The 19,274-nt window shown below is 43.3% G+C and overlaps 1 protein-coding gene across 6 annotated transcripts in view; it reads left to right on the top strand.

The window, feature by feature from the left end:
- CDIP1 (cell death inducing p53 target 1) overlaps positions 1 to 18,729 on the top strand; it is a 55,117-nt gene extending 36,388 nt beyond the window's left edge. For all 6 annotated transcript variants that reach the window (XM_030212706.1, XM_030212705.1, XM_030212709.1 and 3 more), the window contains 2 exons: positions 7,076 to 7,340; positions 15,963 to 18,729. In XM_030212706.1, the coding sequence (XP_030068566.1) occupies positions 7,076 to 7,340; positions 15,963 to 16,074 (377 nt within the window). In that variant the 3' untranslated portion in view covers positions 16,075 to 18,729. The remainder of the gene's footprint in view (positions 1 to 7,075; positions 7,341 to 15,962) is intronic.
- Positions 18,730 to 19,274: the final 545 nt, after the last annotated feature.

The raw sequence follows: 19,274 nt of genomic DNA, 5'->3' as shown, positions 1-19,274 counted from the left end.
TTTTGAAGCTGAATGCAGGGAAAGTGGGAGACAACTCCATATATTGCTCCCTTTTGCCCTAGGTAGGTTACCCAAATTTTGTTCCAAGTCTGCAGAACTTAATGTTTCAGTTCTGGGACATTACAGGTATCATCAGTAGGACAGGGAACTTTACAAAACTCAAACTGAGCTCACATTTGTTCAAACAAGATTTACCAAATAGTCATTTCTGTGCATATTCACATGTTATTTACAGTGGGTCATTAATAGATCAATGAGAAAACTGTTGTGTTGATCTCTAATCAGGATGGCTTTTTGGTGTAAGTGTAAGAAGGCTTTAGCCACATGGAGAGGAATCATGATTTTAAGAGAAGAAATCAGTTAATGATTTACAACTTTTGAAAAACTTCCTTGTTTTGCATTCACTGCTTATTTAAAATCTTACACATGGAAATAAAAATTGACACTGTTTTTGTACAGACAGTTAAAAGATTCAGGATGAATTTTTTTTTTTTTTACACCACTCATTGAGACAAATGCCACATTGAAACTGGAATATTAACACTTTTTGTATTGCCAAAAATTTTGAAAAAAAGTTTTTTTGAAAGAAATCTTAACAGGTTTGGAATTCTGATCAACAAATTGATCCCACTGCATGCCAGAACTGTTCAGTTGGGGTACGTTCATATCAGGCACAAGAAAGGTTGAGCTGTATTGCCTTTGGTTGAAAAATATATCTTGTTGAATCCAGAGAGCAGCCCCTGTCATCTGCCATCTAGGAGCAGATGAAACAGTATACTATTAAAAATAAATAAATGTATCCACAAAAATAAGACTGTATGGTTTGGGCCTAGACTTGCTGACACGTTGCTACAAGTGCTAAAAGACTGGAGTCTGAGTTGAATGCTTTTGGACTAGTTTATTCAGATGGGAGTGATCATTGACAATCATCCATCGTTTGAACAGCAAACAGTGGCCATAGTTACTAGAGATATTTAGAATCGTATGGAAACTTAGAAGAGTGCTGGTTTATTTTCCCTTGGATACCTTTTGATTAACTAGGACCAATGTTTGAACTAATAATCTATCATATATGTAGGTTATAAAGGCCTTGGTGAGAACTTCAGACAGCACAAAACACTGCAGCCCGTTTTGATTATATAGGACATCAAAATATGATAGGGTGACTCCATTGTTGGTGTCTTTACGTTGGCTGCCAGTAGAGGCACATTCATTATTTAAATTGTGCACACTGACCTACCAGATATTGTATGGTATAACTCCTAGTTATATGTAGAATCTGGTAGATTTACCTGAGCGGAATGCTAGAATATATTCAAGTGGATTCCTATTGCTTCATTATCCAAAGTGTAGTGAAATTGTTTATAAAACTCTGCATTCTGTCAGTTTTGATTTTCAAGCAACCAAATGGTGGAATTTGTTACCATTGGACATTACATTCAGAAAAGTTACCCTATGTTTTGCAAAATTTTGTAAGTTTTTATTTACAAATACAGATAACAGAGCTGGGTACAGCCTTTTTGTTGTACATAAAGCACTAATGACTTTTTACCTGCAGCCTGTATGTCTGTGTGCCACATTTTCTATGAGGTTCTGCAGCCAGCCATGCTGCCACAGGGATATTGTTCTCATAGTGCATTGAGGAAGTCGGAGGGGGATTAAAGAAACAAATTTAGTCTTCATACGCTATCTATATAGCAAACGTCATAATCTATATAATAATTGGTCACTCTGCTTCCCTAGATGGCTGACTAGGTTTGTAACAGCATGCAAATGAGCTGACATCAGCTCGCCTCCAGTGTTCCCTTCCCTATCAGTGTCCCGCCCTCGCGGAAAGACGAAATTACGTCAGAGGGTGACGGGACACAGAGAGGGAAGGCTGGAGAAGTCACAAGCTGAACCTGCTGCTACTGCGACCTGAGGTAGCATGAACAGCTTAAAGGCAGGACAGCAGGAAGGAGAAGAGGAGGGGAGAATTGCTGGACATGGAGGGGAGGGCAGGGCAGAGGAGAATCGCTGGACATGGATGGGAAAGGGATAGGAGGGGAGGGGGAGAATCACGGAACACGGGAGGGCAGAGGAGAATCGCTGGACATGGATTGGATGGGAGGGGAGAATTGCTGGACATGGATGGGAGGGCAGGGCAGAGGAGACTCGCTGGATATGGATTGTAGGGCAGGACAGAGGAGAATCGCAGGACATGGATTAGAGTGGAGAATCGCTGGACATGGAGGGCAGGGGAGAGAGGAGAAATCGCTTAGACGAGAGCCTTCCTAGGGCCCGTTTCATTTTTCATGAAACGGGCTTTGTTGCTTGTATTATAATGATCTCAATGGAGTCAAGTGAACAGGTGTTGCAACCATCCATTATCTTTTATTACTTGCCTCTTGTAAACATTATACCCACTCCCCCTCTCTTCTTTTCCCTGAGCTTGAATGCAAAATATATTACTCCTGGGGGAAATTCTGTGCAACTGCACAGCACAGAATTTGCACAGAATAGAATTCTGCAAAGTGACGGTATCTGGTCTCTATCCCCTCCCCTCCCTCCCCTGCAGGGAGGAAGAGGAAGTGAACTTCTGCACATGGTGTTACTTCCTCCTCCTCTGCCAGCTTACCACCCGACTGTTTAATTGAACTGTGGGCCTCTGCCAGTTCCAATCTCCTGTCACTCCTGCCTGTGCCAGTTCCAGTCTCAAAATGACTGCCATGACCTCCACAGGGTGAATTTGGGCTCTGCAAGAGAGATGCAGAGGGAAAGTACCTCTTCAGAGTTGAGGAGGGGCCGCTAGGTTACCCCAGGGCAGGGGCGTAGCCACGGGTGGGCCTGGACGGGCCCAGGCCTACCCACTTTCCCTCCAGGCCCGCCCCAACATCGTCGTACCAAGGCGGGGCAATCCGCCCCGCCAGCGTCGCAGCTCCGTCGAGGAGCAGACCACCCGGAACCTAACCTTAAAAGACGAATCGGACGGTGAAGCGCCTCGCGTTAGCTGCTCTCTCTACCCTGCTCTGCGCTGCTGCAGCTGTAAAGCGATTTGCTCGTCGGCCCTTCCTTCACCGTGTCCCGCCCTCTGATGTAACTTCCTATTTCCGTGAGGGGGGGACACGGTGAAGGAAGGGCCGACGAGCAAATCGCTTACAGCTGCAGGCAGAGCAGGGCAGACAGAGCAGCAGACGCGAGGTGCTTAAGATGGAGCATTAGCAGCAGTGGGGTGTCAGAGGGAGGGGAAGGGAAAGAGGTCAGATGCTGGAAGGAAAGGGGAAGATGGCAGAGGGGACAGGAGCTGGATAGGAGGGTCAGAGTGAGAAAGGGAAGGGACACGTGCTGGTTGGAAGGAGGACGAGAGGGGCTGGATGGGATCCTGAAAGAAAGAGTCAGAAAGAAGGGGAGGAGGAAGATTTGGAAGAGACAGTTACTGAATGGAGAGTGGGAAGGGACAGGTGCTGGTTGGAAGGGAGAGAGCTACTGGACATGGGAGGGAGAGGAAGAAGGGACTGGAGGGAAGGGAGAGAGCTGCTGGGACATGGGAGGGAGAGGAGGAAGGGGCTGGAGAGCTGCTGGACAAGGGAAGAAGAGGAAGAAGGGACTAGAGGGGAGAGAGCTGCTGGACATGGGAGAGAAAGAGGGGAGATGGATGAAAGGATGCAGAGAAAAAGCGGAGAAACTAGAAGGATGTGGAGAGAGGGAGGAGACTGAACAGAAAAGGGTAGAGAGATAGACACTGGATAGAAGGAGAGGGGAGATAGAGACACTAGATGGAAGGATCAGGAGAGAGGGTAGATGAGTGGAAGGATAAGGAGAGAAAGAGGGAAGACACTGGATGGAAGGGTAGGGAGAAAAAGGAGACGCTGGATGCAAAAGAAAGAGGGGAGACACTGGAAGGATGGTGAGAGAAAGAGGGGAGCTGCTGGATGGAAAGAGGGAGAGGACAGAGTAGGGAAAGACTGGAGAATAAGAGAAAGGGGCATGTGGAGATCAAGGGTGAGGAAAAGATGAAAAGCCATAGGTGACGAATGGACAGGAAACCCTGGCAAGAGAAAGACGAAGGAAAGCAGAATCTAGAGACTGGGATCAACACAATGAGAAAAAGTAAATGGCCATACAACAAAGGTAAAGAAAATAATTTTATTTTTAATTTAGGATAAAGTAATATGGTACCTGTGTTAATAAAGGTTCAGAGACCAATACTTCCTTCCTTAGGTCAGGAGAGGATACCATAACAGCATTATACTGACCTGAGGCAGGAGGTTTTGGCCTCTGAAAGCTCATTGAAAAGGGTGTTAGGCTATTAAATTATTTTCTGAAACCTGATGCACTGAAAAGCAGCACTTTACCCCTGTGTTACAAATGCATCTGATTAGTGTGACTACATTTTGCTGGGGAAGGGGGGTAGAGAGAAAATGTTGTGCCCACTCACTTTAGGTTCAGGCCCATCCAAAACTGGCAGTCTGGCTACGCCACTGCCCCAGGGCTAAGAAAAATAAACATTTCAAATATGCTGCAGTAACAAACAAGGATATAGAACTTCCCTCTTCCAGTCTAGCTGCCATTATATAGCTAACTATCAGCTTTTAAGCCTGTCCCAGATATCATCATATCCTCTTCAGTTTTCATAATTGACTTAAAAGATTGACCAGGCATTCATTGAGCTCTTAATCCTGTTATCTGAATGGGCTATTTGTTTTTAAACATTTCCTGCTCCTTAAGGTGCCTGTTAGTAAGTGTGTGCTGTTGTGCAAGCTGAGGCAAGCAGAATGGCCTAGGTGTGTGTATTAACTGGATATAGTACACCTATGAAATCGTGCATTTGATAGGTACTTGAAATGGTTTTTGTGCCATCTCCCTTAAAAACAGGACAGTAACTATCACAATCAACATTCCAAGTCCCACCCTTGCACAGTGTAACTAGTTTGAATGTTCTCATGACTACGTCCATCTTCCATAGATACATAACATAACATAAGAATAGCCATACTGGGGCAGACCAATGGTCCATCTAGCCCAGTATCCTTTTTCCGACAGTGGCCAATCCAGGTAACAGGTACCTGGCAGAAATCCAATACAACCAGTGGAAAGAAGCATAAAGATCCGTCAAGATATAACTTTATTAAAATAAAGACCCCTTCGCACTCATGTATCCTCCCTGTGAAATGGTTTAAACCTTTTCAGTCTGATCCTGGTTATTCAGAACTCTTGTAGCCTTAAGTTCAGTACTTCTTGATCTATAGAGTTAATTGACATTGTCAGTCTATAATTACTTATCTGCATTCTGATTGTTCTTCAAGAAGTGTCAAATTACTTTTTCCTTCAGCTGTGTAGGAAATAAGTTGGTGCACAGTTTAATATAGTTCTCGGGCCCTGTTTGCCTGTGTTGCTTTCTGAGACAAATATCATTTCTTTACTTATTTTAGCATTGTTTTCTTTGAGAGATTTTTATAATTCTCTATATCCTTTTTTTAAGCCTAGATTTATACCACCTATTCTCTGACTTACAAACCTGACACTTTATAATCTTCATTTCATCAGGCTCACATGGTGCTGTTTTATAATATTGCACAATCCTAGTTTTCTCTAGTACAGTTGTATAGTCCTCTGTTGATTATTACAAGGGCTTAAATTTGTGCCAGAATGGGGTGGAACGATGTTCAGTGTTCAGGCACTTTTTGGCCCAAGAAAGTGATGTCAACACCCATGGTTCCGTCCCCCCACCTGTTCCCTCTAAACTAGTAATCTTTTCCAGGGCTTTGAATCAGCAGGCAGAGGAAAGTTTTATGATGTATAAGTTCCAACTCACTGCCTGATGTAGTCATCGATTGGAGCCCTCACAGTGCACAGACGCTGGACTGCCTGGGAGACTTCTCCCTAACTTGTGTGGCAGTACCTCCTTAACCTCTTCTTCCCCAAAGCAAGATCGTGCAGTAGTGCAGGATCACCTGAGGGAGATGTTCTATCGAGCAGGGACTGTCTCTCTGTGTCAGGTGTTCAGCGCTGCGTGCGTCTGGTAGCGCTATACAAATGTTAATAATAATAATAATGTTCTCCCATACTTTTTCCTTGGTACAGGACCAAAACTGCTGCAGTGTCTATTCTGCAGTGCGTACTCTGCTTTTTTTTCTAGTTCCTGAGACTCCCCCTCTGTTGCAGGCAGGCTCGTGGGGTCAGAAGCAGACTGGGGGGGGCATGAAGACCCAGAGAAAAGCTGTATCGGGCAGAGGGTTGGAGAATCAGCATGGAACGGGGGAAAGGTTAGAGAAATGGTGGTGGGGGGAGAAGGCTGGAGAAGCAGAAAAACAGCGTCAAGGTATGAAGGGAGGATTGCAAAAGCAGTATGGGGGAGATTAGACATCAGAGTTGGGAGGGCTGTGGAAAAAAAGCAAGTTTGGGGTTGGGATGAAGGAGAGAGGGGGCTGTGGGGGGAAAAAGCAACATTGGAGCTAGGAGGATGGAGGGGTGTGTGGGGGAAACAAGCTGAAAAAAACGCAACATCTGGGTTGGGAGAAGGGTGGGTTGGAGGGGGGAGCAAGTTGGAAAAAAGCAACATCCGAGTTGGGAGGGTTGTGAAAAAAAAAAGCAGGCTGAAGAAGCAGCATGGGAGGGAGGGCTTAAGAAGAAATGGAGCAGAGTAATACTGGATGGGAGGGGAGAGACAAGAAGGACACAGGAGCAATACTGGATGGGAGAGACAAACAGGGCAGTACTGGATGGGAGGAGGAAAGAGAGGCAATGTTGGATTGTAGGAAAAGTACATAAATATTGTCTTTATACCTGCAGTTTTCATTGTGTGCAATCTTTTTAAATTAAAAACAGAAATTCCAGTATATGCTATATTACCATAATTTATACATGAGGTAAACAGAGCATAAATTTAAAGTATGAAGAGTCTTTTTTTTCATCAAAGTAACACTTAACAAACCTTAACAATCTAAGGACAGAAAAAACTTTTCTTAATAACTAATAAAATTTGATTGTTAAATGTTTAAATCAATGATGACTCCTAAGTACCTACAACTGTCAACTGGAGGAATATCTGCATAGTATAATGTGTAACCAACACCACTTGTGCTTCCTCATTCAGGTTACTGTCCACCTCCTGGACCCCATAGCCCCATGGGATACTATCCACCCATTGCGGGGCATTACCCCTCTCCCAGCGGACACACAGCCACGGTTTTCGTACCTTCTGGGGCTGCCACCACAGTGACAGTGCTGCAAGGTGAAATCTTCCAAGGCACACCGGTGCAGACAGTGTGTCCACACTGCCAACAGGCAGTCATCACCAGGACCTCTCATGAGATTGGATTAATGAACTTACTGCTATGCTGTTTCTGCTGTGCTGTGGGGTATGTCACCTGCTTTGGATAGTATAGACTGTAGCAAAATTATGTACAAATTTAATTGAACTCAGAAACAGATGGAAAGACTTTAGTCATGCTTCCGTTAGATCAATCTATTCTGGGCCAACCCTTCCCTTCACCCCCCCCCCCAATCCCCCCTCCCCCTCCAGTGTGCATTGGTGTCATCAGTATGGGATCCCCGACCAGAGGGGAATCGCCAGCTTTATAAAAAGATAAACTACACCGCAATGCAGTCAGTTTTGGCATTTGAAAGACAGAGTCCAATTTCTGAAGAATGTGAAACATAGCCGGCAAAGACTGTTGTTTCCAATTCGTGCCAGTGCCAGCTTAGCTGCCATAAACAGGTGAACTGCCAACTAGTGGCTTAAAATGTGACAGGAGTGCTCTGCCCTTTGTGGGTAGGATTTATATATTTGTTGCACGTAATCCAAGATTAATGTTGGTAGGTTTGAACCTGGTTGCATGTCCACCATATGTGAGGAAAAGTGCCCAGTTGTAATTTCAACCTGGTTTTTGTTTCTGTTAGTACCTTCATGTGAACAGAAAGGCATAAACCCAATCCATTTCTACTATTGTCATAACCTAGTATATTTTATGGGGTAGTCCACTGGGTTACGTAGAAATGTGTCACCAAATAAGTTGTAGGCAATACTTTTTTTGCACTCTGAAAATCGTAATATTTCTCAAATAAGAGCAGACCAAGAGGGGCATTTTCGATATGACGTCTAAATCCGACTTTGGACGTTTTGCTGAAAATGTCCAAAAATTGAGTAGTGAAAATGGCCATTTTCAAACCAGAAAAACGTCTTATCTTTTTTTTCTTTGAAAACGGCCATTTCCTAGCTGCTGTTGCACTTAGTATGTCTCTTTGTGGGCCATTAAAAAAAAAAGGTAAGTGAGAAATCAAGCCATTGGGATGTAGGAGGAGCCAGTTTTTCTAGTAGACTGGTCACACAGGCATCCCAGCAGAGCAATGGGGCACCCTAGAGGGTGCTGCAGTGGACTTCACATAAAAGGTCCCATGTACATATCTCACCATTACCCCCTTATATTGTATGGGGATACCTTCAAAACCCACAGAAAAACTACTTTACCCAACTATACACCACTACAGTAGCCTTTATGGCTGCAGGTGTCATCTATATGTGGGTACAGTAGGGTTTTTTGGAGGGGGGGGCCTGACCCTTTCCACCACAAGTGTAACAGAGTGAATTATGGACTTGGTTCCTCATCAGTACAGTGCACTGAAGGAGTTAGGGGGTGTCATTCCTTTATTCCTGCTGTGGTCATCTGGTCGTTTAAGACACTTTTTGTGGCTTATTCATTAATAAAACGGGTCTGGACCAAAATGTCCAACTTATAGCCCTGGATGTTTTTGTTTTGTTCCATTATAGCAGAAGACGTTAAAGTGTTTAGGAACGCCCTGATCATGTTCTTAACACGCCCCCTTGTGATTTGAATGCACTTCTGATGGGCTTCATAGAAAACGTCTAAAATGTGGTTTTGAAATTACTAATTGGACATTTTTGTGAGAAAGACGTCTAAATGCAGATTTATATCACTTTTTGAACTTTTTTTTCTCATTTGAAAATGAGCCCATATAGGTTATGTTACATTGTAAAGTTTGGGATAGCAGTGAGAAGAGGGTTTGAAGAGGAGACAGGAAAAACTGACCAAGAAATATGTTTCCAGCTTCAGAAGAATTGTCTGGAAATGAATGAGGAACTAGGTATCATTGTTAACCTATTTGTGTCTCTGTGTTTTTACACTCTTGCATAATTCCGAAATTCCTTTTAGAATCCTGAATATAAGGTCATTCGTCCAATGGTGTGTCCTGGAGAAATATTCCCTCTACACGAGGTGTCTTGCCTTTTTTTGTGCGGGTGTTATAAGGAGGAAATGTTATAAAACATGGGCAGAATGATGGAGGTGAAAAAATCAGAGGAAAAGAAAAATCAATTTCTTATTTCTTCCTGTTCAGAAAAGATTGCAGTTTTAAATGTTGTGAAGCAAAAAAAGTCTTGGCATATCTGAGGTGTAATTTCTTGTTAATTTTTAGGGAAGGGGATAGCCCCAAATACTTCCCTGATGTTTTCAAACAAATGGTATCTGGTGATAGGTATCATCCCTTCCTTCTCCCTTCCTAAGGAGCCAGCAGCCAATGGCATTAACAAATAAATCACCTTGACAACTGGGCCAGTTTAGTCTGAAAACTCTTTTAAAAGCATTCCTATGTCCATATACCTTGGTGGTAAACAGCCTTGCTAGTAGAGGGATTAAGGAGCAGATGCACAAAAAATCCATGGAAACAACCATGTGTTGAGATTCTGGGTAAGTTACCGAGTTGGAAATAGCAAAAGATTCTCAAAGGAAGTCACATGCAGATGAGCTGCATGGACTTTTCAGCGAGCATCTCAGTAGGGAAAATGCCTAGTGCAAGTGTGCAACAATGACTCGGTAAGCATCGATGCCATGTGCATGCCCAGAACTGCTGGCCCAAAAAAGTGAACTTAACAAAAACATTTTTTTATGAACAAGAACCACAATAGTTAAAATGCAGGACATTTCATAGGAAAGCTGATGGATTTGTATAGTCTCCATTATTTCACCAGAAATATATGTTGAAATCATTGTACAACCCTAGAAATGCTTTAAAATGAAGGTATAGCCATTTGCATGATTGGGACACCAAAGCGACAGCTGTGTGTATTAGTGTGGTCTGCAACAGCTAATGCAGCGTTAGACAGTGCTTTGGAAAAAAAATTCCATATAAAAATGTATTGGTCTCGCATTTGCCATGAAAAAAAAATATGATAGAAGTGGTTGCATCATCAGGAAGCCCAAAAGGGTGGGGTGTTGATAGACAGTTGGACAGTAAGGAAATGGTTAATTCTATTCAGGGCTGGAACAATCCACCAGAGCAAGACAGCAAAGCCACTGCTACACACAGCTTTGCTATGTGTAGTGGGTGTGCTTCAGCAGCATTTTTTTTAGCTCCAAACTACAACACTGCAGCACTGCCTTCAAACACACACCAAATGCCTCTTATATTGTTCTGCGTCTACGCTTTGACTCTATCTGCCCACCCTGTATATTGTATGCACCTGTATTACAATTGTATGCTACCCTTGCTACTTAATTGATAGCTTAAACGTCTAATTGCACCAACACCCTCAAACACATGGTAAGGTTAAACACAATAGTAATAAGCACTGCCATACCTTGTTGAAATTTAATAACTGCTATGAACTATCTGTATTAAGCACAGCAACACCAGCAGAGACTACAATTATTGTCCTGGACCAATCATTAAGACAGTCGAAACAATACAGACATCACCAACACCCAACACACCCACAAGCACTGCCCACAAAACTGACATCACCAACAACACCCAACACTCCTACAAACACCATCCACAAAACCCAACATGAATACCAATAAGCTACTGATAATAATCTACCTCACCCCCATAATCTACCACGCATGGACCACCCCTAACATCAACAACCACCCAACCACAATCCACCAACTCTATGTATAAACCATCAACAACACACCAGACCAAAAACACAATAACCAACCTAAAAGAAAAAAACTCCAACAGAAAGAAAAAAAGATAAACAACGACAAATTCAACCACCAAGAAAACAGACAACTAATAAAAATAAATACATCTAACCTCCCTACAATATCATACCGCTTCATCCGAATAGGATACATCAATGCAAGATCAGCAGTAAGCAACTCAACAGACATACTAGACTGGATTACAACAGAGAAATTAGACCTTCTGTTTATCACGGAAACATGGTTCCATGGCCCTACAGACCCCGCCATCATAGAGACATGCCCACCAGAATACAAAATCACCCACTGGGCAAGAAAAGGAAAAGGAGGCGGCGGAATAGCCATAATTTACAAATCTGAGTTTACCATAACAACCACTGGCGAATCCACCACACCACAACTCGAGATTGCCTCAACAAGAATCACTCATCCAAACCTACAAGGACACCTCAACACGATACTACTCTACAGGCCACCAGGAAAATGGAAAGACTCCCATAAGCAACTTATGGACTTCATCTCCAATACATGTGTCTCTGCCTCTAATATCCTCATAATAGGAGATATCAACCTACACCTTGAGGACGATACCTCAACAGGCACACAAGAATGCAAAGACTTCTTAAACCTCTGGGATCTACACGCACCTAATAATCAACCAACACACGAAAAAGGACACACACTGGACATCATTACACACAAATTCGACTCAGACTCAACTCTCCTACTCACAGACACAAGATGGACACCCACACCATGGACAGACCACCACAAAGCGATGGTCTCCCTCCACTGGCGAAAAATACACAGAAACACAATTAACAAACATGAAAGAACAACATACACCACGAGAGGAAAAATAGACCCCATAACATTCTGGCAACAGGTCTACCAAAACGAATGGTCAACAAATACAGATGCCATTCAATTCCTCCAATCATGGGATGACATATGCAGGACAACATTAGACACAATCGCCCCAATCCAAACTAGAACATCACACAGGAAAAAAACAAATCCATGGTTCACCGAAGAGCTGAAAAAACTCAAAACACAAGTCAGAAAACTAGAACGCGCATGGAATAAAAAGAAAGACGAACACACACTGAATGCCTGGAAATCACTCAGGAGGAAATACAAATATACCATCAAACAAGCTAAAAGACTACACTATAAAACAATGATTGGACCAAACTACAAAGACACACACAAACTCTTCTACCTTGTAAACAAACTGTTAGACACCACACCAGTAACAAACAATAGCAAAGATACACCAGGAGTCGACGACCTCGCAAAATACTTCAAGGAAAAAATCATACAACTACGACTCAAAATACCCACCAGCTCTACTGAATATACAACACTCCTAAACTGTCTAGACCCAGAAGACGGAATATACCCAGCAGACAGGATCTGGACTGAATTCGAACCACTATCAGAAGACCTCATCTCTAAAACGCTGAAAAGATTTGCCAAATCCCAATGCAAACTAGATGTCTGCCCAAACAACCTAATGAAATCAGCCCCTCAACAATTCATAATAGACCTCACTAACCATATAAACTTCATGCTACAAAATGGACTTTTCCCAAAAGAAAAAGGAAACATTTTACTCACTCCAATACCCAAAGATACAAAGAAAAACGCAAGCGAAATAACTAATTACAGACCAGTAGCATCAATACCATTAACAACCAAAATAACCGAAGGAGTGGTTACCAAACAACTTACAAACTACCTCAACAAGTTCTCCATACTACATGATTCCCAATCAGGATTCCGGTCAAATCATAGCACAGAAACAGTGTTAATTACCCTAATGACCAAATTTAAACAAATGATTGCAACTGGCACCAATATACTGATCTTACAATTTGACATGTCAAGTGCCTTTGATATGGTAGACCACGAAATCCTACTACACATCCTTGAATACTTTGGAATCGGAGGCAATGTTCTAAACTGGTTCAAGGGGTTCTTAACCTCACGCTCGTATCAAGTCACATCAAACTCAAATACGTCTGCTGCATGGACACCTGACAGTGGAGTACCGCAAGGATCCCCCCTCTCACCAACCATTTTCAATCTACTGATGACCCCCCTGGCAAAACTTCTATCAATTCATAACCTTAATCCATATATATATGCCGATGATGTAACGGTATATATTCCATTCAAAAAAGACATCAATGAAATCTCTAATGAAATCAACCAAAGTCTACACATCATGAACACCTGGGCAGATGCATTCCGATTGAAACTGAATGCAGAAAAAACTCAATGCCTCATACTAACCTCCCAATACAACACGAAAAAATTTACCGCCATTAACACACCTAAACTAACTTTGCCAATCTCAGAAACTTTAAAAATCCTTGGAGTCACTATTGACCGCAACCTAACACTCGAAACTCATGCGAACAACACAACAAAAAAAATGTTCTATTCCATGTGGAAACTGAAGAGAATTAGATCATTCTTTCCAAGATCTGTCTTCCGCAGTCTAGTGCAGTCACTCGTACTCAGTCATCTGGACTATTGCAACTCACTATACGCAGGATGCAAAGATCAAATACTGAGGAAACTTCAAACAGCCCAGAATACAGCAGCCAGACTCATCTTCGGGAAACCAAAATACGAAAGTGCAAAACCCTTACGGGAGAAACTACACTGGCTACTACTCAAGGAACGCATCACTTTCAAAGTATGCACCTTAGTCCACAAAATCATTCACGGCGAAGCCCCTGCATATATGTCTGACTTAATAGACCTGCCACCCAGAAACGCTAAAAGATCGTCCCGAACCTTCCTCAATCTCCATTTCCCTAAGTGCAAAGGCATAAAATACAAAGCACTGCACGGATCGACCTTCGCATACAGGAGCACACAACTCTGGAATACACTACCACGCAACTTGAAAACGATCTATGAACTGACCGACTTCCGCAAATCACTAAAGACTTACCTCTTCGAGAAAATCTACGGCAAGGATCAAAACACATGAAACCTATACAATTTAATAAATACGCACCTACACACTCTCTCTTGAAGTCTCCTCTCCCGCACTCCAACCAATCCTAAAACCCCACCCACAGATAAAATTATTAGACCTTCATGTCCCTCGATACTGTTTTGTCCCCCTTTCAACTTGCCACTGTTTTATTCCGCTGTTCTATTCCCGAATGATATCCCGAATTACTCTGTCTTTTACAATTCTTCCTAATGTAACCTATAAGCGCACTGCAACCAACTGTACTCCCACATACTCCGCTGTTCTATCCCCAAATGATACCCTGTATTTACTTTGTTTTCGATAACTTTTCACAATGTAACTCAGAATTGTACTGCAACCAATTGCAATTCCATCATTCACAATGTATTGTAAGCCACACTGAGCCCGCAAATAGGTGGGAAAATGTGGGATACAAATGCAAATAAATAAATAAATAAATAAACCCCTCAGCCGCCTTGAAAGAAATTAATGGACCTCTCTCTAGATGAGTTTCTCTTCAGGGGGAAGGAGGGACTAAAAGGTTCAAGAACAGTTACAAGGAGGGATTAATGGCCCAAGATAAAGGTACAAGAATAGAAGATTTCCTCTTCATTTTCATTACCATCATGCTACGACAACTTCTGACCTCCTGTTAAAATGTTCTCGTAAAGGTAGGCGTTCGTTTATGTGTATCGCTCGGCATTCACATTTACATACTAATCAGCTCGTAATAATTTTCCATACGATTCTTGGCTGCTACCTTAAACGGAAAAGAGCCCACAGAACCCCTTTGTGCATTTCTCGTTGAATACCGTGCTTGCTAAACTGGTTAGAACAGGTCAAAAACCAGTGGCGTAGCTAAGGGTGGGCAAAGGCCCACTCATTCTTGACTCAGGCCTACCAGCAGTGGAACCCCACGTCAACATCTCTCCTCTGTGGCACCCCGGCATCTGCCTGCCTGTCACTGAACCCCGTCCCTCCCCGGTTTACCTTACAGGCGTCCCCGGCACCTGCAGTGATTCATTATTGCTGCCTGAGCTAGCCACACCCTTGCTGATGTCATTTCCTGCTTCCTGTCTTATGGGATCCAGCCGATGGAAGCCTGCAGGGCCAGCGCAGGCAGCAATAATGGATCCCTGCAGGTGCCGGGGGTGCCTGTAAGGTACACCAGGGAGGGACGGGGTTCAGCAACGGGTGGCCAAATGCTAAGATGATGTGGGTCCAGCACAGGCAGCAATATTGGATCGCTGTAGGTGCTGGCGATGCCTGTAAGGTACACCAGGGAAGGACTGGGTTCAGTGACGGGCAGGCAGATGCCGCCACGGCGGAGGAGAGATGTTGATGAGGTAGGTGATCTCCGGGGGAGAGGGGGTATGCAAGGGCCCATCTATGTTAACTCAGGGCCCATCCAAAATACTGGGTCTGGCTGCTCCACTGTCAAAAATGCACATTGCTGGCCCAGTAAGTTTTGTGCATCGGGTCCTAAGAGAAATAGTTTTTGATTGCAAAGTTTCTCTTCTGACTACTCGTGCAGTATAACTGTATCCACAGAAGCACATATGATTTGGGGTGGGAGGGGGTTGACTGGATACGGAATCTCTGATTGGCCAAGTGTTTTACTTATGTTGTACAGATAGAGAGGTAATGCTATAATTGGTGGGCATGTGATATAAGCGTGTTCTCTAAAGGGACATAGGAACTTTCTTATATAGAATTGTAGCTTATTAGGTGAGATATGCTTGTATAATTTAGGCATGAGCTCTTGCACATACTTACACCAGCCTTATGCCTGGCGTAAGTTCCAGTGCTTTGCGATGAACTTTGCCCACTCTCAAGGTACATGTATTGGAAGATAAATATATTTGTAGAATTTGTGCATAAGCAGAAATTCAGCGCATATGCATGTATGTGCACACATAGTTACATATATGTTGGTATGCAAATGGTTTAAGTGTGTATCGGGTGTCTAAATGTAGGCATCACCTTTATCGAACAGCCCTGATACTGCTCGCTTCTAACATTTTGTGTTTCTGGTCTTACAGGTGTGACTTAGGATGCTGCCTGATTCCCTGCGTGATGGACGAATTCAAAGATGTGATGCACAGTTGCCCCAACTGCAAAGCATACATCTATACTTACAAGCGCATGTGTTAACGATGCCTGCCCCAACCATGCCATTTCTCTGCTCTCTGTCCATGTGGAACGTTCCCTTGCCTGTTTTTCAACTATGCTTAAACTGTGAAATAACTTTTATTCTACCCCTGTATCTCTAAAAACATTGACAAAGACCTAGTGGTTTCAGAATAGCCTTTAGGGTGGGTTTGTTTGTTTGTTTGTTTGTTTGTTTGTTTTCAAAGCATCTATGATTTCCCTTTCCTATGAAACTTGGAGGTCTGTCTGCAAGCTTAGGGGTGCCATTCTCAGTAGAAAGGTTCACAGAAGTCAGGCCTGTAAGTTACTAAAGCCGTGATGTAGGACTTACTAGGAAAGCAGGCTCTTGGCCCTGGTTTTGATATCATTTTGACATGTTATGGCTTTGGCACATTCACATCTATAGGGGGATGGGAGTATGTACTTAGAACTGTGATCCAATTTGTGGTAGTGCCTGTGAGCTTATGTGGGTCTCAAACAGAATACAAGCACAATACTGCTGAATTACTCCTATCTCTGGCCCTGGAATTAATCACAGGTGTTTGGAGGTGGGGAAAGAAGGTGTAGAACCCATCTAGAGTACTAAACTGTGTACATAAGTTGGCATCCCTACTCTGTTGTGACTTAGGTGACCTCAAGCACAGTGATATTAAATGACTGACTGACTGATACCGTTGGTCCAATGCAGGTGGTACACCACAAATCAGTAAAGTAGTATGGTCTGGTTTACAGTTCCACTATACAATAGTATATAATAAGTAACAAGGTGTATGTTTTAGGGTCAAGGTGAAATCAACAAACAAAAAAAATGATAATACTAATTCACTAGGTTAATCATAGTGTTGCCCTGTCTGCCAGTGTAGGCAGCTGCATGTGTCCTGCTGGTATTAATTTTATTCTCTGAGGACAAGCAGGGTGCTTGTTCTCACAGTTGGATCGACTTCCACATCGGCCTGGAAGTTTTGCCAGCAAAAATCTGGTGCGCGAGTGGTGCGCACCGCACATGCACGGCCTGGTTTCCCGCCTGTTGCATGAGTAAGGACCTCAGTATTTTTTTCTCTGCGTCTGAGGTGACATGTTTTTTTTCTGTGCGCCTCTCGGCCCAGGAAAGAATCTGCGTGATTGCTCGTCGATGTCGAGGGAAGCGCAGACTTCGAGAGCACAGATAATGGCTGCCGAACGACCACATCACACTGGGAGCAGCGAGGCATCGAGTGGGTCTCCACCTGTCTCGAGGCCTACTGCTATGCCCTTCATCGGCCCCTTCCCTAAGGAGGCATGAGGATTCCACGTCCTCTTCGATACCAAGGAGTCTCGATGACGGGCGTCGAGCAAAGGTTAAGAAGCACAGTCATTGATCTCCTTCCATGTGTGGCACCGAGAGCTCCGGGGAGCCGAGGGATTCGGCACCCGAGAAGCATCTTCGCCGAGAGGGCTCGCTCACCCTCTATACAGGAGGTGCCAATGCGTCTGTCTTCTGGCAGCCTAGTACCAGCTCTCAAGCCCCCACAAGTTCTGCCACTGGCCCCACAGCCTTTTCTGATGGCGGCTCTCGACCGCATCAGGGCCCTTCTTCCAGAGCTTCTGGAGGGATTGCTGCACCAATCTGCTTCGGTGTCAGGGGTGCTTGTGCCTTCTACACAGTCTGTTGAAGCGGCATCTGGTCCTTCGCCTGTGGTGAGGTCCCTGACCTCTGTGCTGCTTGCGGCATCGGCTGCCACCTGGGTTGACTCCCCTTCGGCGGAGGAAGCTTCGCTGCAGTCTAGGCAAGGGTCGACTTCTCAACATCGCCCTCGAGGTCGTCATTCCTCAGCGTCGAGACAGGCTCGAGTTCGGGCTGCTCTTAGGTCTTAACCTTAAAAACATTTAAAATGCACCCTAAACTGGAGCTTGAGGAATGTGTTATCTCTTCTTAAAGGAGCTTTGGAATCGCAGCAGGGTGTCCATGACGTGCAGCTTCACACGCTCATCTTTCATAAAAGTCTTTATGCAGCTTCTGGTTTACAAATATTACTATATATACTGGAAGAATTCACATACCATTACTAGCAGAAAAGCCTAATTAGTTGCTTTTCGCAGGTTACCAAAAGTTATATCTGTCAAGCAGACAGAATGCAGGGTTTGTAAGATAAGGAGAGAGCACAGTCAGAAAAAGGTCAGGCTTCTGGTGGAGGTGTAGCTCTATCTTGATAGGCTAATGTTAAAATAGTTTGCAAGGGATAGCTGTAGTGTTGCATTCACTAGCCCTCTACAACTTTGTGAAAGGAATGCTTGGCTAGAAAGCTACAAGCATATTTTTGAACCAATATTATTGTACAGTACTTTGGGAACATAACTGGATTCAGAGTGTTAAAAACTAGTGGTTTTCAACCCAGTCCTCAGGGACCACCTGGTCAGTTGGTTTTTCAGGATGTCCACAACGAATAAGCATGAGAGAGTATTTTATGTCGGCAGCCTAAACCTGTCAGAAAATTTCTTCTAGTAGCTCAGATTGCTCTAAATCACTAAACTGTGAATTTTGTTTAAAATTGTTGTTAATTTTCCTCAAGACTTAAGAGACGGTCTTGCGCTTTCCCCTTTTAATTTGTGTACCCTGATTGCTTCTGTGTAATCTGCATTCTTTTTTTTTAGTTTGATTGTTAATTATTAAACTATTTATTTCTTTAAAATGAAATTGGTGACTTTTGTTCTAAGCTGAGAAGCAATACAAAAGAAGTTTATAAAAGTATGAATGGGATGGAGTGGTTAAATAGGGAATAGTTCTCTTTAACCTGTCAAACACAAAAGCAAGAGGACACTTCATGAACCTAATGGCCACCAGGCTGTAGAATTTGTTGCCAGAGGATGTGGTCATGATGACTAACATAGCTGGATTCTTGGGTAAGTTCCTGGAGAAAAAAAAAATCCATAAAAAACTTATTAGGTAGACTTGGGAGAGCCATTGTTCATTCATTCCTGGAACTCAGTGTTGTTCAAAGTACTTAAGTGAAAATAAAGATAAGTATTTTATTTATTTGGATTTTACTCGCACCTTTTCAGAAGTAGCTCAAGTATTTCTCTGTCCCTGGAGGGCTCACAATTTTTTCGCCTTTGTTTACTAAGTGGTGCTATGGATGTGTTAGCGTTTTTAACGCTCATACATGGTTTACGCATGTTAAAGGCTAATGCGCCCATAGAAATGTATAGGCACGTTAGTGTTTAAC

This window comes from Microcaecilia unicolor, chromosome 8 (genome assembly GCF_901765095.1).
Source record: "Microcaecilia unicolor chromosome 8, aMicUni1.1, whole genome shotgun sequence".
Lineage (NCBI taxonomy): Eukaryota > Metazoa > Chordata > Amphibia > Gymnophiona > Siphonopidae > Microcaecilia > Microcaecilia unicolor.
The sequence above is the reverse complement of the archived record's forward strand: the minus strand, read 5'-3'. Positions and strand labels throughout refer to the sequence as shown.